This window comes from Bison bison, unplaced genomic scaffold, assembly GCF_000754665.1.
Source record: "Bison bison bison isolate TAMUID 2011002044 unplaced genomic scaffold, Bison_UMD1.0 scf7180017864373, whole genome shotgun sequence".
NCBI classification, from domain to species: domain Eukaryota; kingdom Metazoa; phylum Chordata; class Mammalia; order Artiodactyla; family Bovidae; genus Bison; species Bison bison.
Window position 1 is genome coordinate 6,458,037 of NW_011494945.1, and position 25,948 is coordinate 6,483,984.

At 36.3% G+C, this 25,948-nt stretch overlaps 2 protein-coding genes across 4 annotated transcripts in view; both read right to left on the minus strand.

The window, feature by feature from the left end:
- LOC105000705 (transmembrane protein FLJ37396) overlaps positions 1–15,148 on the minus strand; it is a 128,475-nt gene extending 113,327 nt beyond the window's left edge. The window contains exon 1 of the mRNA XM_010856693.1: positions 15,109–15,148. The gene's annotated coding sequence lies outside the window, so the exon portion shown is untranslated. The remainder of the gene's footprint in view (positions 1–15,108) is intronic.
- A 599-nt stretch (positions 15,149–15,747) lies between these two features.
- The window catches only part of CEP57L1 (centrosomal protein 57kDa-like 1), an 85,791-nt gene continuing 75,590 nt past the window's right edge, over positions 15,748–25,948 (minus strand). For 2 of the 3 annotated variants that reach the window (XM_010856633.1, XM_010856632.1), the window contains exons 8-11: positions 21,319–21,396; positions 20,962–21,203; positions 19,813–19,957; positions 17,279–17,695 (exon numbers count right to left, since the gene is read on the minus strand). In XM_010856633.1, the coding sequence (XP_010854935.1) occupies positions 17,477–17,695; positions 19,813–19,957; positions 20,962–21,203; positions 21,319–21,396 (684 nt within the window). In that variant the 3' untranslated portion in view covers positions 17,279–17,476. Of the gene's footprint in view, positions 17,696–19,812; positions 19,958–20,961; positions 21,204–21,318; positions 21,397–25,948 lie in introns of all 3 variants that reach the window. The other variant, XM_010856634.1, reaches the window with a different exon arrangement.

The window sequence follows — 25,948 nt, forward strand, 5'->3', positions numbered from 1 at the left end:
GGGGCAGGGGTGGGTTGAGAGAGAGAAAGAGCCTACACATGGGAGAGAGAGTGAAAGAATCCTTAGGTTTGGTTTATAAGAACTGACTTCCTAATAATAGTAACTTTGGGGACTTTCCTGGCAATCCAGTGGTTAAGACTTTGCTTTACAATGCAGGAGGTGCAGGTGGTTGGGGAGCAAAGATCCCACATGCCTTGGGACCAAAAAACCAAAACATTAAATATAGAAGCAATATTGTAACAAATTCTATAAAGACTTTGAAAATGGTCCACATCCAAAAAATCTTAAAAAAAAAAAGTAAGTTAGTCACCAACTTTTTGTAATATTGATAGTTGAAGATCTGTGATAATCTTTGTGGCTTTAACAATGGTATGAGAAAATTTCTGTCTTTTCTACCATGGACCGACTAATTGCAAACTTGGTAATGTTGGTAATTTTGTGGAGTTTTCACCCTCTTTTTTGTATATTTTAATTTGACGAACCAGTTTTTCTAAAGCTTAAGAGTTTTGGACTTCCCTGATGGTCCAGTGGTTAGGAATTCACGTGCCATTGTAGCAGATATGGGTTCAATCCCTGGTCCAGGAAGATTCCATATGCCGTGGGGCAACTAATTCTGTGCGCCACCACTACTGAGCCCATGCTCCAGAGCTTACACATTGCAGCTACTGAAATCTATGTGCCCTAAAGCCTATGCTCCACAACAAGAGATGTCAATGCAATGAGAAGACAGCACACCACAACTAGAGAAAGCCTGTGTGCAGCAACAACGACCCAGTACAGACGAAAAAAGAAAAAAAAGAAAAATCCTTGGAGTTTCTTGCAAACTTTTCTTGGAAGTAGACTTTTCTAAATGCTTGTATATGACTATTCCTTTGACAATTCTAGAGGTTCTGTCAAGATTTTATGTATTTATCTACCAGAGATGCATTCATCAGCCAGAGCCAAGTAAACTGCACTGTCCACGAGGAGCAACTCAAGGGTTCTTTGAGGTATATTGTTTTTCTAGTTTTAGGGTGAATCTCCTGTGGGAAAATTTTTTTTTTTAATTGAAGAATCGGTGAATTACTATACTGAGTTAGTTTCAGGTGTACAGCACAGTGATTCAGTTATACATATGTACATATATTTTCAATTTTTTCCATTATATGTTATTACAGGACATTGAATATAATATAGTTCCCTTTGCTATAGTAAATCCTTGTTGCTTATCTATTTTATATATGGTAGTATGTATCTGTTGGGGGCTTCCCAGGTAGCTCAGTGTTAAAGAATCTGCCTGCTAATACAGGAGACACAGAGGTGCTAGTTCAATCCCTGGGTTGGGAAGATCCCCTGAAGGAGAAATAGGCAACCCACTCCAGAATTCTTGCCTGGAGAATTCCATGGACAGAGGAGCCTGGCGGGATACAGTCCAGGGGCTGCAAAGAGTTGGACACAACTGAGCAACTAACACATAGAAGCACCTCAATATATAAGGCAAATACAGACATAAAAGGTGAAATTGATAGTAACACAACAATCATAGAAAACTGGACAGCTATGTGTAAAAGAAAGGGATTAGAATACTTCCTAATACCATACACAAAGATAAACTCAAAATGGATTAAAGACCTACATGTAAGACCAGAAACTATAAAACTTTATAGAGGAAAACATAGGCAGAACACTCTTTGACATAAATCACAGCAAGATTCTCTATGACCCACCTCCTAGAGTAATGGAAATAAAAGCAAAAATAAACAAGTGGGACCTAATTAAACTTAAAGCTTTTTGCACAGCAAAGGAAACTACAAACAAGGTAAAAAGACAAGCTTCAGAATGGGAGAAAATAATAACAAATGAAACAAGTGACAAAGGATTAATTTCCAAAATATACAAGCAGCTCATGCAGCTCAATAAAAGAAAACAAATAACTCAATCAAAAAGTAGGCAGAAGACCTAAACAGACATTTCTTCAAAGAAGATATACAGATGGCTAATAAATACATGAAAAGATGTTCAACATCAATCAGTATTAGAGGAATGCTAATTAAAACTACAATGAGCTATTGCTCAAAATGTTCATCATCAAAAAATATACAAACAATAAATGCCAGAGAGAGTGTGGAGAAAATGGAACCCTCTTGTACTGTTGGTGAGAATGTAAATTGATGCAGCCACTATGGAGAACAGTATGGAGATTCCTTAAAAAACTAGGAATAAAACTACCATACAATCCAGCAATCCCACTACTGGACATATACCCTTAGAAAACCACAATTCAAAGAGACACATGTACCCCAATGTTCACTGTAGCACTATTCACAATAACTAGGATATGGAAGGAACCTAGATGTCCATTGACAGATGAATGGATAAAGATGTGGTACATACACACAATGAATATTACTCAGCTATAAAAAATAATGCACTGGAGTCAGTCCTAATGAGGTGGATGAGCCTAGAGCCTATTACACAGAGTGAAGTACATCAGAAAGAGAAAAACAAATATTGTGTCTTAACACACATATATGGAATCTAGAAAAATGGTACTGATTAACCTATTTTCAGGGCAACACTAGAGATGCAGACATAGAGAATAGACTTGTGGACACAGTGGGGGATGGAGAGTGTGGGATGAATTGAGAGAGCAGCATTGAAACATATACATTACTATATGTAAAATAGATAGCCAGTGAGAATTTGCTGTATGACAGGGAGCTCAAACCTGGTGTTCTGTGACAACCTAGAGGGGTAGGATGGGATGGGAGGTGGCAGGGAGGTTCAAAAGGGAGGATACATGTATATACCTACGGCTGATTCACATTGTTGTATGGTAGAAAGCAACACAAGAATGTAAAACTATTTTTTTTTCCTTTGTAAAAAACCAACTTTAATTTCTTTTAATTATAGTTTTTTCCATTTCTTGTTCTATGACCATATGGTAATTTTGTCTAGGTAGTTTCAGTGATCAGTTTCAGAAAAAAATAATGATATTTTCTTTTATTAGCACTGAAAACAGATAGAGCTTTCTTTTCACTTTTGGACAGCTTGGACTATAAGAAAAATTTACTATAATTTAATAAAAAATAGCTTATACATCTAATTTATTTATAATCTCCACCTTGAGGTCTAATATTTTTGTATTCCAGTCATCAGAGGGCAATGCTTCTCTTCTATGCAGAGTCCTTCAATCTTGTCAGTCAATTATATAATATCAATGAATGCACCGTGATTTGGTGTTGGAGAAGACTCTTGAGAGTAGCTTGGACAGCAAGGAGATTCAACCAGTCCATCCTAAAGGAAATAAGTCCTGAATATTCTTTGGAAGGACAGATGCCAAAGCTGAAACTCCAATGCTTTGGCCACCTGATGCGAAGAACTGACCCATCCGAAAAGACCCTGATGCTGGGAAAGATTGAAGGTGGGAGGAGAAGGGGATGACAGAGGATGAAATGGCCAGACGGCATCACCGACTCAATGGACATGAGTTTTATCAAGCTCTGAGAGTTGGTGATGGACAGGGAGCCTGGAGTGCTGCAGTCCATGGGGTTGCAAAGAGTTGGACATGACTTAGTGACCATACAACAACAATTGTATCAGAGCTTTTGAAATTGCCAAAGGGCATCTCTTGAACGCTCTACAAATACTTGAAACACTTCTTTAAATTTGAGTTATAAAAATACAAATATGATATACAAAATCACTAAACCCATATTTTATGGTAAAATTTTACATAAACTTAAACTAAGCATCCCGAACATGGTGTTTCCACATGGAACTGGCTATATCCTAAAGAATGTGTGCTAAACCTATTTCCTTCTTCCTCTTTCTGTGCCTCAAATGTGAATCCTACTGTATCTTATAAAATTGTATTTTCACTTTCAAAAAATCATGGAAGATTTTCATTTTGGGGTTTTATTTCTGTCTCTACCTATTTCTGATCTTAACTCATAGATATGAACCCATATTGTTACTCATTTCAGCATATGGTGTTTCTTTTCCTACCAGGCACTGCAACTCTCTCTGATCTTGTAACTTCATGATTTCTACTCTCAGTATCAATAGAAGTGTTTCTTATTTTGATATTTACAGCAAGAACTTTATACTGATAATTGTTTGAATGAATCTTTCAATGGACAGTGAAGGATTCTCTGTAAAACTTCTCTTTGTTATTTCTAAATATCTTCCATGTTGAAATATATATATATATATATATATATATATACACACACATATACAATTATGATGGGTCTTCATTGCTTTCAGTGGGCTTTCTCTAGTTGCAGAGAGCAAGGGCTACTATCGTTGCACTGTTCAGGCTTCTCAGTGTGGTGGTTTCTCTTTTGTGGAACACTGGCTCTAGGGCCTGTGGGCTTCGGTAGTTGCAGTGCATGGGCTCAGCAGTTGTGGTTCCCGGGCTCTAGAGCACAAGATCAGTAGTTGTGGCACATCAGCTTAGTTGCTCCGAGGCATGTGGTATCTTACAAGACCAAGGATGGAACCCACTTCTCCTGCATTGGCAAGAATGTAAAACTATTATCCTCCAATTAAAAATGAATAAATTTTAAAACATTCAGAAAACTAAGATCATGGCATCTGGTCCCATCAATTCATGGCAAATTGATGGGAAAATAATGGAAATAGACTTTTTTTTTTTGGCTCCAAAATCACTGCAGATGGTGACTGCAGTTATGAAATTAAAAGACACATGCTCCTTGAAAGAAAAGCTATGACCAACCTAGACAGCATATTAAAAAGCAGAGACACTACTTTGCCAACAAAGGTCCCTCTAGTCAAAGCTATTGTTTTACCAGTAGTCATGTATGGATGCAAGAGTTGGACCATAAAGAAAGCTGAGCACCAAAGAATTGATGCTTTTGAACTGTGGTGCTGGAGAAGACTCTTTAGAGTTCCTTGGACTTCAAGGAGATCCAACCAGTCCATCCTGAAGGAGATCAGTCCTGAATAATCATTGGAAGGACTGATGCTGAAGCTAAGCTCCAATACTTTGGCCACCTGATGCGAAGAAATGATTCACTTGAAAAGATCCTGATGTTGGGAAAGATTGAAGGCAAGAGGAGAAGGGGACAATAGAGGATTAGATGGTTGGATGGCATCACTAACTCAGTGGACATGAGTTTGAGTAAACTCCGGGAGTTGGTGATGGACAGGGAGGCATGGTGTGCAAGCGACTGAACTGAACTGAACTGAAATTTAAAAAAAAAAAAAAATCTAGAGACTACTTATTGCCTACTCTGTCCAGAATATACATTTTCTCTCAAGGTGATAGTTAAATAAATCTTCATAACATGATTATGGGTTATTTCAGGAAAAAACGGATTTTATTCTTCATTAATTGATCATTGTTGGCTACTACAAATTAATATGAGTCACTGAGTCTTCTCCAGGCTTCCCTTGTGGCTCAGCTGGTAAAGAATCTGCCTGCAACGTGGGTAACCTGGGTTCAATTCCTCTGTTGGAAGATTCCCTGGAGAAGGAAAAGGCTACCCATTCCAGTATTCTGGCTTGGAGAATTCCATGGACTGTATAGTCCATGGGGTCACAAAGAGTCGGACACAACTGAGTGAACTTCACTTTCACTGAGTCTTCTCCATAGACAGTTTCTGCTTTTTCCTTACATTTGCCTGGTCTGAAGTCCCTATAATGAGCTACAAAGACCAGAAATTGGGTGTTCTGGCAGAAACATGAAAACAGTGAAAGCCTCAGTAAAGACTTTTATCATACTCATAACTATTGACTCTACAGGGAGTAGACTATGGAAACAGACTTTTCAGTGTAAGCTGATATCAGGATGACAGACAGATACCTGTCAGACTACCAAAAGATTAGAGTCAGGATTTCTAGGACTCTTTAAATCCAGAAGCAGATGACTTTGTGAAACTGATTGCTTCACCCCAAATCAGAAAAACAAGAATTTTTTACCCAGGACTAAATTAGTTAATTATGACTAATGTCCTGTATCTAATGGACATATAAGAAGAATTCCATTCTTCTTTATTTCAAACTCTTATTTGGCCACACTTGTATAAACTGGAGGCATTGTTCTAACAGAAGTTTTGGAATTCAGAAAAAAAAATCTGTGGAAATCTTAATATAGCTTATCAGTAACAGATGGTTCAGTTCAGTTCAGTCGCTCAGTCCTATCCAACTCTCTGCGATCTCATGGACTGCAGCACGCCAGGCTTCCCTTTCCATCACCAACTCCCGGAGCTTGCACAAACTCATGTCCGTAGAGTTGGTGATGCCATCCAACCATCTCATCCTCTATCATCCCCTTCTCCTCCTGCCTTCAATCTTTCCCAGCATGAGGGTCTTTTGCAAATGAGTCAGTTCTTTGCATCACGTGGCCAAAGTATTGGAGTTTCCGCTTCAGATCAGTCCTTCCAATGAATATTCAGGATTGATTTCCTTTAGGATGGACTGGTTGGATTTCCTTGAAGTCCAAGGGACTCTCAAGAGTCTTCTCCAACACCACAGTTCAAAAGCGTCAATTCTTCAGTGCTCAGCTTTCTTTACAGTCCAACTCTCACAACCATACATGACTACTGGAAAAACCATAGCTTTGACTAGAGGGACCTTTGTTGGCAAAGTAATGTCTCTGCTTTTTAATATGCTGTCTATAGGTTGGTCATAACTTTTCTTCCAAAGAGCAAGTGTCTTTTAATTTCATGGCTGCAATCACCAACTGCAGTGATTTTTGGACCCCCCAAAATAAAGTCTGACACTGTTCCCATTGTTTACCCATCTATTTGCCATGAAGTGATGGAACCAGATGCCATGATCTTAGTTTTCTGAATGTTGAGCTTTAAGCCAACTTTTTCACTCTCCTCTTTCACTTTCATCAAGAGGCTCTTTAGTTCTTCTTCGCTTTCTGCCATAAGGGTGGTGTCATCTGCATATCTAAGGTTATTGATATTTCTCCTGGCAATGTTGATTCCAGCTTGTGCTTCATCCAGCCAAGCATTTCTCATGATGTACTCTGCATGTAAGTTAAATAAGCAGGGTGGCAATATACAGCCTTGACGCACTCCTTTTCCTATTTGGAACCAGTCTGCTATTCCATGTCTAGTTCTAACTGTTGCTTCTTGACCTGCATACAGATTTCTGAGGAGGCAGGTGAGGTAGTCTGGTATTCCTATCTCTTTAAGAATTTTCCAGTTTGTTGTGATCCACACAGTCAAAGGCTTTGGCATAGTCAATAAAGCAGAAGTAGATGCTTTTCTGGAACTTTCTTGCTCTTTCGATGATCCAACGGATGTTGGCAATTTGATCTCTGGTTCCACTGCCTTTTCTAAATTCAGCTTGAACATCTGGAAGTTCACTGGTCATGTACTGTTGAAACGTGGCTTGGAGAATTTTGAACATTACTTTGCTAGTGTGTGAGATGAGTGTTAATTTGTGGTAGCTTGAACATTGTTAGAGAAACATAAAAATTATGATTCTGGAGAATACATATAAAACTACCCCAAAATAGTTTAAATGGTTGAAATTACACAAAATACCTTTACTTAGCTCCTTTACTTTTCCTGGCCATGTAGCTGTTTTACATTGTTGCTGCTGTTCAGATGCTAAGTTGTGTCCAACTCTTTGCCATTCCATGGTCTATAGTGCACATGTTTCCTTGCTATTTTACACAGGTTCAATAAAAAGATTCTCCTTTCTGTAAGGCAGTTATTTAGTAATTGCTTTTGTAACCATGGTCATGCCTCAAACCTCATTAAATTACATACAGAAAGCCCATTATTAAACAACAAGGTCCAAGCAACTTGCTTGAGGTGAACTGGATGGTTGTTGGTTTCTTGTCTTCGTATATGAGCTGATAAGAGTGATATTTTACATGTAAAAATAATGACAACCTTATGAACTTTACAAAGTTTCCAGATAAAGATAACTCCTAAATTTTAGTGTCATGTGACTTTAATTTTATTAACCAAATTACAAGAAGGTTTTTTGTATATATGTGTGAACTTTCATCACATTTACATAATAAAAACAAAATATCCAAGTAATGATACTGCAGTAGAAAATCACTAAACAGGTTTATGCAGTCAAAGTCATGCCTTAGGAGGAAATTTGAAGGCAAAATTGACACTGTAATTAGAGTAAGAAATGCACATCACATTCCAAAGTCAGAAAATGGAATACAACAACCGTGTGTTGTAAAGGATTAACCTTTCACATTCCAAAGAAAGGTTTTACCCTTGCTCAACTCCTGGGAGATAACCTCTAAGACCATGGAACAGCCTGCCTGATAAAAACACTTTTAGTTTACCTAGGAGCTTCATGCTCTGCAAGATAGTCTTCACTAACAATGTGATTTATGATGGGGCTTTCAGCCATTTGGTACCAGCTTTGGTGGCTCAGACAGAAAAGAATCTGCCTGCACGCAGCAGTCCCGGGTTCAGTCCTTGGATTGGTAAGATCCCCTGGAGAAGGGAATGGCTACCCACTCCAGTATTCTTGCCTGGAGAATTCCATGGACAGAGGAGTCTGGCAGGCTACAGTCCATGGAATGCAAAGAATTGGACATCACTAAGCGACTATCACTTTCACTTTTTCAGAGGGACCGGAGACTGAAGGTCAGTCACATGGGCAGTCAGCCATGCTATGTGACCAGCCCACAATAAAAAAATTGGACACCAAAGCTCAGAGGAGCAATACTCCAAGCATATCATACATCATTGCTAGAATTAAGTGCTATCTGCATGACTTCACTGGAAGACAAGTTCTAGTTCATGCCTGGTGTTTCCTGGACTTTGCTGTGCTGTGCTTAGTTGCTCAGTTGTGTCTGACTCTTTGTGACCCCATGGACTGTACCCCACTAGGCTCCTCTGTTCAGGCTCCTCTTGTTCTCCAGGCAAGAATACTAGAGTGGGTTGCCATGCCCTCCTCTAGGGGAATCTTCCCAACCCAGGGATCAAACCCAAGTCTCCTGCATTGCAGGCGGATTCTTTACTCTCTGAGCCACCAGAGAAGCCCAAGAATACTGGAGTGGGTAGCCTAACCCTTCTCCAGGGGATCTTCCTAACCCAGGAATCGAACTGGGATCTCCTGAATTGCAGGCAGATTCTTTACCAGCTGAGCTACCAGGGAAACCCTAGACTTCCTGAACTTTACCTTATGTCCTTTTTTGAGTTGCTGATTTAAATTTGTATGTTTTTGTTGTAATAAACCATGAGTATAATAGCTTTTCTGAGTTCTATGTATTCTTTTAGTGAATCACTGAGCCCAAAGGTGACCTTGGAAATTTGCAACCGAGATAAAGTAACATCAGCAAAAACAGTCAATTTGTCTGATTCTTATTCCCTCAGTAAATGAAACCTTGAGTCTTTCCTATAAGATATTCCCCGATAGAAACAAATATATCCCTGATTTTGACAATGCCAATGTCTGAAGATACGTGATGATCTTTTTGGATATGTCATATCCAAAAGCTGTTTTCTACCTTAAAGAGATTAACAGTAAACTTGATGACCTTGGTATATTTGTAAGTTTTTTTCTTTCAAATACTTGTCATATCTTTAATTTGTGAAAGCTATCCTTCTATATCTTGGACTCCCTCACAAATCTTGTTGGCATATAAACCCTTTTCTTTTTAAATGCTTTAATCTCTGAGTGGTTTATGTTTTACTTCAGCCAGTGGTAGTTTGTATCAATAATATTTTACTAGACTGGTTAAGAATCAAACTCCACTATTTGTGGCATATCCATAGAAATGCTCAGAAGTGGATCTGAGACTTAGAAACCACAGGAAAACATTCTATTCAAATAGCAAAGGCAAAGCTCTCACTCTGCTTAAGAGCTATACTATAAAAGAACAAAGAGAAAATGACCCTCTCTGAAAATTTACTTAGGCTTAGGTGTCCAATATTTAAATCACACCACAAGAGAGAAGCAGCATATATAATATTGATATAAATTCTTTCAAGTTTATCAAATCAAAGAGTTATATACATAAAATCACAGAATAAGCTTTTAAAAGACAAGTTCATTTTGAAATTAAAGTAAAAGTAGAACTTCTTAACCCAGAAATATTTCTTTTAATTCTGATACTGAATTTCCCAGTTTTAAATTTGTGGCTTAGCTTATTTTGGGGAAAATGAAGGTAATAATTTTGTGCTATATTCAAGCATTCAATATTTTAAAATATTAATAGTGCTATTCTTTCACATGTATTATTACAAAGTCTGGGGTTAGCTATCTCTGAAAATACATTTTTAAGGTATTAAAGGTACTTTTTCTTTTGCTAGAAATTATAAAACCAAAAATGTTCCATGGAATTCTCAAGAGTGTTTTAAAATTTAATTTTAAATGGGTTTCCTGTGTACCAATAGGATTTATGTTTTAAATAACACACTTGTGAAGTTAAAAGAACCTACAGTGATGAAAAGCGAAATAGTTTCCAATTTAATGAGAAGATTCTGGACAACTGCCTTGTAAACAACAATCTTATATTTCAGGCAAGAAATGATTCACATTCTGTACTAGTTCAGTAATAGATTTTTCTAAGAAATATCCCACAAGTCATTGTACATTTAACTTTAAAGAAAATTAACCAAAGAAAAACTTTCAAGGTTTTTCAAAACTTATCCTAAAATTTACTTGATCAGATTAAGCAAAATTAGGTCAAAAGAATATTTTAGCTATGACTAGGAGGTCTGGCTCACTTTATAATCTTCTTTTCATAAGGACTAAAATCTATTTAACAATTTAAGCACTTTTAATACTTTGTAGTGGTGAACAAACTTTTACAAGTGAGTAGAATCCTATTATAATGAACATCACCCTGATGTTCGCTTCCTTATGGCACTTCTTCCTATGTTCTGCTGCTGCTAAGTTGCTTCAGTCGTGTCTGACTCTGTGCGACCCCATAGACGGCAGCCCACCAGGCTCCCCCGTCCCTGGGATTCTCCAGGCAAGAACACTGGAGTGGGTTGCCATTTCCTTCTCCAATGCATGAAAGTGAAAAGTGAAAGTGTTCTAACCACAGCCAAAATCTGACACGGCCTGAAGAAACATGTTGAATAGGATATCAAAAGTCACAGAACCACAGCCTGTCAGTTGGCAATAATTTCATTTAATGAAGCTGTTTTTCAGGTAAGATATTTATATACTCCATTCACTCTTTTCAAAATATTTTATCAGTTCAGTAAAATGACATGTCTTTAAAGAGTGTCCTGTTGGTAGTACATCAGGTTTCAAACTTTTTTAGTGTTGTTGACTGCTGATGCTCAAACAAATAGGGTTTCTCACAGGATAAATCTTTGCTCATTTCAGATTCAAGACATGCACACAGTTTTTCCTCTCACAAATCTCACTTCTTTATGCATTTTAAAACTGTCTCAAGCACCTACAGAAAAGATTTTTTTCCTAATCATAAAACCCCTGCTTGATTAGATTCCACACAGAGGCAGTGACAAGACAGAAACAATGGCTGAGGAATAATTGAGGCCTTTTGTTAAAGAATTCATGGTGAATATATTTATTTGTATCCACATTAGAAAAGTAACACTCCTCTAATGTAGGTTGGCTAGTGTTTGAAAAGAGTATTCTATAGACCAGCAAATGTAAAGGTATTGACTAAAGTGGGACTTTTACCTGTAGAACATACAAAACAAATTTGAAATGGTATTTCTGGGATCAACAGTAGACTGCACAAGTCATAGTAGGGAACTTGAGAGTATTCCTATTTTATACTGGCTATCTCACTGTCCTCCACAACATTTTTCAAATTCATTCCCTTTGAAAATTTATTAAAAGCTGGCTTTTACTTTTCCAAATAACATTTAGAAATTATAATTTTACATTTTAAATTATAATTTTGCATTTTAAATTATAATTTAGTACTCACAAAATTTCATAAAACAGCACTACCTTCTCTATGTGTGAAGTGCTCTGACAGTTTCAATGCTATTCTATATTATTTTTAAAAATGTTGACAGTGATCCACTAAATTGATTTCACAATCCATTAATAGGATATGATCTACAGTTTGAAAAATACTGACTTGGCCTAAGTGATAAAGAAGATGAAGTATGAGGAAATTGAGAGGGTTAAATTCATAAGGAAAGTGACTGGAAATTATTTGCATAATTCTGTGAAAATCAATAATTGGCCTTTAGTATATAACTTGCCACTATATTATTTTTCTGTTGCAGTCTAAATCCTTGTTGTTTGACTTTTGCCCCAATTACTCTCCACTCTCTTCCCATATACTTGTGTTTCATACCATTCTTTTGACTCATGTCTTTGAATTTGGTGCTGGTTATGTGACAGTACGTGTTTGAGACTACTGGGTGGACTGGTTTCCTCAATCAATAAGTTATGGAAGATTAAGAATCTGAGACCAATTCTGCCATGAGGAAATAAAGCAGAGGAGAGCCATATATATATCAAGATAACAAATGAAGAAATACAAACAGGCTGACTTCATCTATGAATGGATGAAAACAAAGGTTTGGTAGACAAATATTTTTTGAGCATCTGCTCTGTGCTGATCATTATACCTCTGTGCCACCTACTGTTTTCTTTCTTATATGTTTATGTATGTCTTATCTCTACTATCAGACTATAAGCAACTTAAAGACATAATCCATGTATAATTTCTTTGAATCTTCTATAGCAACTAACACAGTATCCTAGGATCAACAAATTCTTGATTATTAGAGATCAATATTTGCTGAATGAACATGTCAAAAACACCAATATACAAGTAAAGAACTACCTTGATTCTCAAACCTCTTCCTCTTAGCATCATAATATCAAAGAAAGCAACATTCTGAGTGCCTGTTGTCTGTGTTGCCCCCCAAAAAAATAAAAAAATACTTAAATATTCTTAACTAGTGGTTATATAAAATATGGTCACATATCCTTAAAAGATGAAACAACAGAGTAGTTGAACTGGTGCCTGAAACAACAGTACTTGATCCAATATGCTCATTCCAAATGAGTTCACCAAATAAGGTTAATGTATTTCCATGCAATATAATTATTAAATATTTACTGAGAGGCCACTTATGGGCCAGGTACTATGCTGGGTTCTTGGCTACAGCGGTGAACAAGAAATGATCTTGCCTTCAGGGAGCTTTCAATCTATGGGAAGACAAACAAACAAATGATAATAAGAAAATGTGCGAAGTGCAAAGACAAAGCAAGTACCTAGAAAAGGCAGCTAAGCCAGATTTGGGAGCAGGTAGGGATGTGAAGAAGACGCTTAAAGAGGGTTTCTTAGAGGCTGCAGTAAATTGAGATCTGAAGAATTAAGGGAAACTAGATAAGCAAAATCTAGGCAGAAAGTATGGTGGATAACATCATACTTATTTTAAAAGATTTTTCTAGAAAGCTGATTATACCAAATAACTTTTTCTGTCTTTCTTTGATAGAAAATTCATCATGCCCAGCATTCTGCCTACAGCCTGGATCCAGTCTCTCAACATTACAAACTGATGAACTGGCATTTATAAGTCTTACATGGTTGAAAAACAGAAACAAAAAATACCTCAGAGTGAAAAGTAACAAGAGATCAGTTTACTTCTTTTCTGTTAAAACTGTTAAACAGATATAATACAAGGAATACAATAGATCATGCATATATAATAAAAAATACATTTCTTCAGTGGGGGTATCCTAGTTTATAATTTTAATAATTGTCTATGGCATCTAATAAGCTTTTGAGAATGCAATGACACTATACTGGTATGGAGAACATGCTCAAAAACCCATCAGGAGGGTTTTCCTGGTGTTTCAGCAGTAAAGAATCTGCCTGGCAATGCAGGAGACACAGGTTTGATCCCTGATCTGGGAAGATTCCACATGCTGTGGAGGAACTAAGCCCAGGCACCCCACAACAATTGAGCCTGTGCTCTAGAGCCTGGGAGCTACAACTACTGATCCACATGCCACAATTACTGAAGTCCATGTACTCTAGAGCCCATGCTCTGCAACTAGAGAGCAGCCCCCACTTGCTACAACTAAAGAAAAGCCCTCTCAGCAATGAAGACCCAGCATAGCAAAAAAAAAAAAAAAACCCATCAGGAGAAAAAATCGACCTGATTCTTTATGTAAACACTTCATAGCTATAATCAAAATAAACTCTGGTCTAGACAATATTTTAAACTTTAAACTTTACCATTTTGCTATATCTAATTCTCTCTATATAACAAAACACCAAAAAAAAAAAAAAAGGAGGAAAGTTAAATAAGTACACAGGTTATGAAGAATAAGGCTGAGGTACTGGCAAGGTCTATTTACCAAGAAGTGAATTTATTTTCACACCGGTGACAGTCAATTATTATTTTTATTTATCCTCGTTTTACTTTAATTAAAAGGTGCCATGGCACCCATAAAGAGTTTTTTTTTTTAATCTCAAGATGCTATGCTATGCCTTAGATAGGTTTGTATTGTTGTACATCTGGGAGTCAGCTTATACTTATCTAAACTTCACATACAATTAAATTAAATGTTCTCTGTAGGTACAGCTTTAGTTACAGATGAATAGAGTTCCAGGAAAACTCCATTAGGAGTTTCACTATTTACACTATACCAACAATGGCAGCTGGTGCATTTTTGGCCACACTGAGCACTCCTTCCATTCCTCATGACCAACCCACCCTTTCCCCCTAGTTTGATATCTCACAAGTCAAGTTTTGATTTACATTTTGATGTCTTATCATGGATTAAGAATACTACTCTACAGTTAAAATTTTATTTTTAAAGGAAGAAAGCTTTATACATAACTAAAAAATAAGTTTCAAGCATACCATCCCAGCCAGTTAGCACACTGTATTAAATATTTCCTTTAACCTTGTACTGTTGAAAATAGGGCATTTTCCTCCAATCTTCCTATCTTTAGCTACAACTTAATAAAAATGGTCATATTCCAATGACCCACACAAATACAGTTAATTCAAGATTCCAACTCCTATTTCCAGGATTAGAATAGTCACTACTGCTTCAAACACTCAAACTTTCTAGTTCCATAGTTGCATCAAAGTTGAGACTTGTCTTGGATAAAAGTTCTAATTTCATTTTTTTCAATTTATGATTAAATAAAAAACAAGCAAACCTGTTTTTCACTTAAGTGAACAAAAATCTATGATATCCTACCGAGTTTCTGCTAGGCAGAGCACAGCTGCGGGGTTGCTACAGCAACTCTTGTACACTGACCATAGACAGCCCCATCCAGGAAGGAAATCGTTTGCTCCACCCCCTGAGGAGTCAAAGGCAAGCAGCAGTCTGTGAGCAGAGACACATTTTCAGTTCAGTAATTGTGATGGAGCAACAGGAGACCATTCTTTATCATCTTTCCTAATACATGTCACCCCAACAACCCAAACAAACTTCAAATCAAGTTGCTATGAGTACATATTTCCACATCATGGTAGGATTATATTCTTTACCCAACCCCCACTAGAAACCTGAGCCAGGGAACAAATCAAAGCAATTTCATCCTAGGCATATAGAAAAAGAAAAAAAAAAAAAGTAAATTTAGAATATTCTCACTTTTATGAAGAGTACCTTTTGGTTCTTGCTTTCAGGCTTTAACCCCTGCAACTCAGGATCTATGACAATTTTTTCTCTTTTTGGCTGCTCAGATGTAACATTTACTGAGTTTTTATTCAGTGCCAACCCTTCTGCTGGGTGCTTTGACATGTTATTTCAGTTAATCTCACAACAACCCTATGAGGTAGGTAGTAATACAATCCTACTTTTACAAATGAGAAACAGAGGTTCCAAAAAGTCATTTGATTGTCTAAACTACTAAGTGGCAGAATCAACATGAACCCAAGTCTCCTATTTCCGAGATCTATGTTTTTTCTACTACATTGCACTGGTTTTGGAAGAAAATTCACATTTCTTAGTTAAAATATTCAAGTGTTCCTTAAGTGATTTTAATTTTTTATGGTAATTTGTTTTAGTAAAACATCTCCACAAGTAATGACTTTACTACTGGTAAATTAAAAATATTCAGCCACCATCTTAAGTGCATAGAAAACAAAGGCATATCTGGGTGAGTTTTTTGCCAAGTATAAACTACGGCACTCACATTCTTGAGAAAAGATAAAGTAGAAAAATAGGTAAGGTAATGAAACTGAGTTTAGATGAAGCAGTCTGTGGAACATCTCTTGGGTTGAAGGAGCTGTAAGGGGAGAGGGAGTGAAAGTGGGTGAAGGACAACATTTAAACCAGAGGCAGAGAAACGTTTATTTCAGTCATTAGTTACTTTCAAGGACAATTCCAAGTATAAATCTGCCCATTTTCAGTCATATCTCCACTTCAGGTATGGAAAGGTCTTTGAGAAGCACCTCTTTTTCTCTTCATAAGAATGAATTATAGTTTTTCTCTTTCCTCCACAAAGAGCCCACAATTACTCTCTTTCTCCTACATATAATCTTTGGGATTTCCTAAGAGGATATAAAGACTATCTTTAAAAAAAATTGCATTTCCTAGCTCCCCAAGATCTTGATCTTTTTATTCTTTCATACCTATAGCTTGAATATCCCCCAGCTATAGATAAAGATGTACCTCTAAAACTGTCCCTTTGGAATCACCATTTTTTAAATTGCTATCCTATCTTCTGAGCTCCTCCCTTCTGTTATGCTTTTTGTGTCAGTCTTCTAGTTCTACATCAGGTGGTGACTCCAATTCTCTAGTTGCCCCAAAGGATTCTGGTGAGAAACAAAGTAAGTTCAGTAGAGTTGTACTAGTTTCCACACGTTTCTGGAAAGACAGGTCAACAAATGGAAATTCACTATAAAGCACATATGTACAAAGAAATATCTTATGGCATCACTAATCAAAGCATAAAAATATAGTTATAAAGGAGTCAGATTAAAAAAAACAAGAGCTAGATTTATAAAAGAGAATGGGAATAGCAGAGAAAGGCTTTCACAGTTGGATTACTGTCATCTAAGAGTTAGTTAACTATGAGTTCCTATTTGTAATTGTCACATTAAAAAACGGACTAAAGGACTCTTCAAAAAGCTTTTCCCTTTCCAAAAAAGAAAAACATTCCCCAGCTCTAAAACAAGACAGGGAAGAAGCACAAGAAAAGTTAAAAGGCCTGTCCATACTCTGTTAATTTTATATTTGTTCTTTATAATCTTCTTAAGGTTACAAGCCTACTAAATGAAAAAGTGGAATGGCACTTATATCTCAAATTCAACTCAATTTTAAATATCATCAGTCTAGTATAATGTTTTAAACTTAATGTATCTGCAAAGTGAACAATGTTTCTAAAACATGGTATGCTGAGGTATTTTAGTCAATAAAAAAGAACAGGAAAGCAATCATTTATTATTTGGGTTTCTTAGGAGGTCATTAGGCATTCATTTAAAAATACTACAATTTGATACTTTATAGAGGCTAGAAACATAATGCAAAATTTCACAAAGGTATATTAAATTAAAACCACTTTAGACAGTTCAAGATCTCATTGACAAAGTTCATTCAAGATGATAGTTTTGCTATTGTGTTACTGTTCCCACATAATATCATCTCGTCTCAATTTCATCTGAAGATTATGGACTCGTATTGGACGACAGTTGTTGTTCTTTTGAAGAGAGTTAGTTAGCAAACATTTTCTGGAGCTATTTTTTATATTCTTTGTTCCTTTACAGTTGCTATCTTCTTGCTGAATAGCTGAAGTTTCACTCATCTTTGAATTCTGAACTTTTTGCTGCAGTTTGCGGACCTGGAAAGAAAAAAATCTAATATTTCAGTCAAAAATATACTTAAAATATACCTTATAATAGAGGATTGGATTGATGGTTTAAAGATTACATGAAATTAAAAAGTTTGGTAAGTCTTTATTTATTGAATCCTTATTGCATACCTAACACTGTGCTATTTACACAGAAACATAATGAATAAAACAATCATTGCTTTCAAGAAGCTTATTGCTCTTATTATTAGAGAAAAAAAAGCATATATGTGACAACTAGAGAATAATTCAAGCCAGAATAACTTTGAGTAGGACAAAAAGTGTATGTCTAAGAAGGATAAAGAAGGACAAGATCAATATGGGCTGGAGAAGCTGAGAGAAAGAAATGTTTGTTTTTGTAAGATAAGAAACGGGAAAAATCAGGAGAACATGGAGAGAGAAGGACCTTTCTGGTGACATTAACAACAAAGCAAAAATTTGGTGCTAGGAGTGAACATCACGTTTATAGAGTCTATATTTTTTCTTTAAAGTATTCCTGAATTTAAAGCACTACTGAATGCCAGTTTTGTTTTGTTTTTAAAGGCAAAGGAATAAATAACCTTTTCTCATTGAGGAGTTTCTAGTAATGATTGGGTTGACAGAATTAAACAAAACAAAATCTATAAACTTGATAAGCCCTTTTCTTCCAAGTCCAGTCCATTACTGAATCTTTTAAACAATTATTTATTTTGGCCACATTACATGGCTTGTGGGATCTTAGTTCCCCAATCATGGATGGAACCCATGTACCCTACTGAGGAAGTGTGGAATCCTAACCAATGGACCGCCAGGGAATTCCCCACATTACTTAATCTATTTCACTTAAGCATAGCCTGATTTGTAGAGCTGGTCCAGACACTGGCTAAGTATCTGGTGTTCTGTTTACCTAAAAATTCTTAAAAATTTTTACTTCTATAAGCTATTATATATATATATATAATATTTTTCAAAATATAACTTATGTACATACTGCCTAAATTTTAAAAATACGACTACTCTTCTATTCCTTTCAGGTTTCTCCTATGTGATTCTAAGAAAGTATACAAGTTACATAATTTTCACCCTAACACAATCATACAGAAAGTTTACTTACTATAGCTTTAAAAGCCAGTTAAGTGAAAATGTTTGCTTCAAAATTTCATTTCCTTCTGTCTTTCTTTATTGGCCACAGAGGAACAAAGGCAGTAAAATTCTGCATTCTTTATTACTTTCCTATAAAAGTGGGGAAGGCTTAATTGTGAGGTTAATATATTACCAACTTATATGAATGCTGATTAATCCATTAGCAGATAGCTACATGATATGACCTGAAGGTTCCTGGAAAGATTCCCTCTGCTTTCTGTTTCAGGAGCATAATAGTCCTAAGAGTGAATTCATTGTCTTGGGATAAAATGTAATATTCCATGATTTTTTTTGTCAAAATATTAAGACTATTATGCCATTCTTAGTTACTACGAATTTATACACAAGGATAGAGTCCTCCTCATCACCTCCACTAGAGTGAGCTAAGCATAGGTTCCCAAGGAATGCAACACAGCATGGCTTGTTCTGAGAAAATGGAAATAGTGGTTTTAGAGATGGGGTATGCTTTAGACACCTGTTGACATAAGGGGCTTCAGTAAGGCATTAGGAAAGAGAGGGATAAGAGGAAAGAATGCTAAATGGACAGCTGGGAGAGATGTAAAGCAAATTTAGCCTACCTCTTAATTTTCCCAAAGTTACTTCTGAATACATAATTAAACTTTCTCTGTTTTTTCTCCCTTTGGCTGTGCCGTGTGGCTTGTAGGATCTTAGTTCCCCGACCAAGGACTGAACCTGGGCCCCAGCAATGAAAGCATAGAGCTCTAACCAACTGGACGGCCAGAGAATTCCCTATAACTAAATTTCTTTGTTCTCTTTTCTTTATATTATATTAAGAATTATGCAGCAGACCATGTTATTTCAATGTACAGATGACTCTATTTTATCATAAGTCTAAGTGACTCCTATCTATCATCTTTTCACTAAGCCACACATACAGGCCTCAAATTTGGAAGGTCTAGAGAAACGTAACATTGAATCCAGATCTATTATCTTTTTATTAAAATTTTTTACTAAAACTTTCTTACGCTTTCTTGATGCTGCATTAGTTTGGAAATTTGTTCTCCTTTAATTTCCATTTTCTTGACTAAACGCTCTAGTTCACATTCTATATCTTCACAGACGGATTGGCTTTCAGTTTCTTTCATTTGATTCAGCAGGTCTTGGTACCCCCTTTGAAAGAAAAGCAAGTATCAAGCACTATTACAGTTTATAGTATACAAACTATATATATATATATATATAAAATATATATATATAAACTATATATTAATCTTTGTCACAATTAAGCAATATTCTGCTCAATCATAAACTTTAATCAGAGTTAAATATTAACCTTCAAAGACAGCTTCTTTTTGTAGAGTTATCAAATTAAATCTATGCTCATTATAAATAGGCTCTTATGATTTGAGATTAGATATATTTAGAAATATCTCAGACTTAGGATCTCAAAGAATCTTAAAAAATGTCTGAATTCTTAGTGTTCATAGTTAAATGTAGTAAAATATTCTGATGTCCTTAGCTAGAGGCATTAAGGGACTCTTTTTCATTCCAAGTTTGGAATTCTTAATGTAGAATCTTTGGAAGAATTCCAGCTATAGAAGTATTTGCTTGAGAAATTCCTAGATTTCGTGAATGCCTGCTCAAAAAAACTACTGCTAATAGAACTAGTTATATCTTCTACAGAGGTCTTAGTTCAACTGATTGGCCACCCAAGTCACATATTTTCTGGAATATTTGTTGAAAAGATATTTAAACTTGAAGCTTAAAATATGTATCCCATACAGAATCTTTGAAGCATATGGATGCTTCAAACATGCAATGCAGACAAGCCAGAATGGAAAATAAGAAATTGCATTCCTATTTGTCTAATGAAATCATTCACTTAACTGAAAAGATTATAAACAGCAGAAGGAGCATCTTAGAAAAGCATTTGTGAATTATAATTTAAGGTCACCAGACCCCATTTGTTAGAATGACAGAAATATTTGTCTATCAGTTCAGATCTTGGGAATACAGAAACACTTTAAATAGAAAAAAGTAGTAATCTTCAGATCAAAATAAGTTCAAAAGGCTAAGTAAGGTTTTTACGAATTTGTAAGCGACATTGTTTGAAAGACTGAGAAGAAAAAAAGATACCTAAATTTGTCTTGCTACTTCTTGTGATAAATACTTACATAGTCATTTGGTCCAGCTCATCTTGCATTGCCATCAAAAGTTCAGACAAATTGTGGCAAATAGAAATGGACTTTTCTGAGTCAGAAGGTACAGCTTTACATTGAGAAGTTGTTCTAGAAGGCTTGTAGAGACATCTAAGCTCAGTAACTTCAGCCGGTTTCTGAAGGATATGTGGCCCAGAATGTTGCACTGTTTGGAGGCTATGTGTACTTGCATTTGCAGAATGGCTTGCACTGGCAGACTTTGGGGGAAAAGAAATAGCTGAGAACGATTTGAAATAACTGATGGCATTTAAATAGCACTTATACCAAAGCATGAATTTATCTGAACAAGTATCCTCATTTTTCCCTTCTCACCTTCTCAGCCATAATAGGCAGTGTTTCAAATTTTGAACAAATTTGCTGAGGTGGTCTTCTCTTTAAACATTTAATTTTCTAAATATTGACAAGGAAAAAAGTAAACAAAAAATATTTTAAAAGACATTTATCAAATTAACACTATTACACATTAAGATATGCAAGTTACAAAGAAATATCACTATAACCTGTTAGAATGGTTAAAAAAAAAATGTGACAACACCAAATGCTAACGAGGAAATGGAGAAGCCAGATTGCTCATACACACAAAATAATGCAGCCACTTTGGCAGACAGTTTGGAAGTTTCTTGTAAAATTAAATATTTATTGATAGCTATCATATGATTCAGAGATTTCACTTTTAGATATTTACCCCAGGAAAATGAAAAATATGTTCACACAAAAACCTGTACACAAAGTTTATAACTGCTTTATTTGTGATAGCCTAAAACTGAGGCAGCTTCCTTTGTAGCTCTGTCAATAAAGAAGCTGCCTGCAGTGCAGGAGATCCAGTTCAATCCCTGGGTTGGGAAGATCCCCTGGAGAAGGAAATGGCAACCCACCCCAGAATTCTTGCCTGGAGAATCCCACGGACAGAGGAACCTGGAGGGCTATAGTCCATGGGGTCGCAAGAGTTAGACACGACTTAACGGCTAAACTACTACTGCTGCTGCTAAGTTGCTTCAGTCGTGTCCGACTCTGTACGACCCCATAGACGGCAGCCCACCAGGCTCCCCCGTCCCTGGGATTCTCCAGGCAAGAACACTGGAGTGGGTTGCCATTTCCTTCTCCAATGCATGAATGTGAAAAGTGAAAGTGAAGTCACTCAGTCATGTCCGACTCTTAGCGACCCCATGGACTGCAGCTCACCAGGCTCCTCTGTCCATGGGATTTTCCAGGCAAGAGTACTGGAGTGGGGTGCCTAAAACTGAAATCCCATGGACAGAGGAGGAACCTGGTGGGCTATATAGTCCATGGGGTTGCAAAAGAGTGGGACACAACTTAGCAACTAAACAACAACAACAAAACTGAAAACAACCCAAATCTCCTTCATCAGGTAAATGGTTCAACATCAGGTAAATGGATGTGGTACATCCCTAGCATGGAATACTACACAGAAACTTTTAAAAATGCATCAATACTTAGATGGATTGGCTGAATGAAACAAGCCTCTCAAAAGGTTATATACTATATGATTACTTTATATAACATTCCTGAAATAAAATCATAGAGATGGTAAACAGATTATAAATTGCTAAGGGTTAGGGAGGATGATGTGTAACTATAAAGGGATAACATGAGGGAACCTTATAGTAGTGGAATAGTTCTGTATCTTCATAGTGGTGATGGTTACAAGAATCTACACATGTGATAAAACTGTATATGATGACACAAATATGTATATACACACACAACTAAGTGAACAAAAAACTGTTGAAATCTCCATAAGCTCTGTGTATTGTACCAATTTCAATTTCCTGGACTTTATTATATTTATGAAAGATATTACCATTGGGGGAAGCTTGTTAAAGATATATGCTGCTGCTGCTGCTGCTAAGTCTCTTCAGTCATGTCCAACTCTGTGAGACCCCATGGACAGCAGCCCACCAGGCTCTGCTGTCCCTGGGATTCTCCAGGAAAGAACACTAGAGTAGGTTGCCATTTCCTTCTCCAATGCATGAAAGTGAAAAGTGAAAGTGAAGTCACTCAGTCGTGTCCAACTCTTCGAGACCCCATGGACTGCAGCCCACTAGGCTCCTCCGTCCATGGGATTTTCCAGGCAAGGGTACTGAGTGGGTTGCCATTGCCTTCTCCGAAAGGTACACTGTACCTCCCTTTATATTTTTTTTTATCACCTCTAATCTATAATTTTTCAAAATAAAAAGTGAAAAACAAAAAACAAAAAAAGACACATGGTTAGGATATGGAACAATGGTAATTGCTGATTGGAACATAAACTGGTCTTATAACAATATCTTATAAAGCTAAGGTGCATGACACTTATGGCCCAGTATCTCAGAGAAACTCCTGAACACTTACACCACGAGGCATGTACAAGAATGTTCATAACAGTGTTGTTTATAATAACAAAAAGTGAGAAACAAACCAAATGATCACTGAAAGGAGAAGGGAAAAAGAAATTTTTAGCAATAAAAAGCAATGAACCATTCATATATGCATCAATTGGAAGAATCTCATAAACTTAATGTTGAGTGGAAAAAGAAAGCTGCTGAAGAACACAAATACAGTAAGTCCATTATATAAAGTTCAAGTGTAAACCCAACAAATATATTTCTTATAAATACTTATTTGGCAAAGCAATTTTTTTTTTAAAACCAGGAGAATGATAAAAACAAAATCAGAATTGTGGTTACTCCTTGGATGGAGGGAATACAATTTAAGAAAGGTACACACTGGGCCTTAACAGTGCTGGTAATGCTCTATTTCTTAAGCTGTGTGGCAAGTACTCCAGTGTTAATGTCATTATTATCCTTCGAGCAGACATTTTTTGTTATATTAGGTTGGCCAAAAAGTTTGTTCAGGTTTTTCAGTAACATTTTATGGAAAAACCCAAACAAACTCTTTGGCCAAACCAATATGTACTCCTCTGTGAATCATTTTTAAAAAGACACTGCTAAGCTACATTCTTAAAAGTAAATGATTTTACTATTTTTGTTAGATGGATTGAACTAGGCTGACCAATTGTCTCAATCTGCCCATGATACAGGATCTTTAGTACTAAAACCAGTTAAGTCATAGGCAAACTGGGGTGACTTGGTCACTCAATTTAACACTTTAGCAAGAGAATAATCAATAAGATGAGGATATTCCATAATAAAAAGAAAACAAAATATTCCCAATTCTAAAGGAAAATTTAGATATCTTAACTATCATAAACATTAATTTTTTTAAATTAAAAAAATTAAGTTGCTTAGAGGTAGAGATATCACAAGTTTGTGAGTCAGTTCTTATTCACTCAGATTTTCTTGGTGATTCTGGACAATCATTCAAGCTCTGTACCTTAGGAATGATAATTTCATGTAATAGAAAATGATGGTTTGATCAAAGTCTATTTTAAGCAGTTAAATTAGAACAAAAGAAATGTAATTTTTTTCAGTCACTATACTGAATGAGATTTCTGACTGATAATTACATCTATCCTTTCAAAAGAATAGTGAAAACCTCACAGGACAGGCTTCTATTATCTTGCTTACAATATGCAAACAGTCTGATTCTTTACTTCCAAGTTCACCTTATGCTGTTGTTGGTCATTATCTAGAAGTATAGCTCTAATCATGTCTCTATAAGCCTTCAATGGTTCGCAATGATTTATAGAACAAAAGTTCAAATTCTTAACATGGCATTGAAGATCAGTCATAATCTCACTTCAAGCTATAGTTTCAAGTCTCACATGGTACTGCTGCTACTGCTGCTAAGTCGCTTCAGTCGTGTCCGACTCTGTGCGACCCCATAGACGGCAGCCCACTAGGCTCCCCCGCCCCCGGGATTCTCCAGGCAAGAACACTGGAGTGGGTTGCCATTTCCTTCTCCATCATATGGTACTAGTACTGGACAATTATTTACAGTTTCATGTAAAAATCAACTATACTCTCAGACTGTGACACACCTCGCCTCATCTCTATCAATACTTACTCATTTTCCAAGTCTGCCTTTACTACTTCTTGTGTGATCTTTTCACATATTCTTTATGTGTACAGCACCAGAATACTTTGTTTATACCTTTATTAAATTTTTAGTACACTCTGTCTTATATTTGTATTTTTATCTGCTTCTCTGTAAATTCCTGTGTTATCTTTTTAATACCTGTGAAGTGAAATCACTCAGTCGTGTCCGACTCTTTGTGACCCCATAGACTGTAGCCTACCAGGCCCCTCTGTCCATGGGATTTTCCAGGCAATAGTACTGGAGTGGATTGCCATTTCCCTCTCCATCTTCTCCTGGAATCTTCCCAACCCAGGGCTCGAACCCGGGTCTCCCGCATTCTAGACAGATGCTTTACTGTCTGAGCCACCAGGGAAGTCCTTTCAATACCTAAAGGTACTAGTATCTGGGGTTTTTTTGTTTGTTTTTTAAGAGACCTTTGTGAGATTCCTGCTTGTCTCACTGACACTTACTCCATATCCTGGACATAGTTCATTCAACTCAATATGGAGTAAGTGTCAGTGAGACAAGCAGCAATCTCACAGAGGTCTCTTAAAAAAACCCAGATACTACCTTCAGCAACATTAGTGCTCCTGTTACCTTTAAAAGGAAGCATTATTACTTACAGATCTATGAACTTGGAACTTAAGCTAACTGCTTTTATAAAGTGGTTTTTGCTGTCAATTATTTTTTCTTTTCTTCCAGGAGCTACCTTTTCTTTCCTTCATTTCTTTTACTTTGTTTTTCCCTGTACCTTATTAAAAAATCTTTTCCACCAGCTCTTCAAAGGATGTCATAAAACATAACTACAGAAATAAATCAGTATTTTTCCACTTGTATAAATTACTTATAGTGATTCTCTATTTAGCTTTGCAGCTTCTAATCTTATTGTGGAGATAAGACACAAAACATACTTAAGGAAGGAAATAAACTAAAAAAATATAAACAGCATTGGGAAAATATTCAT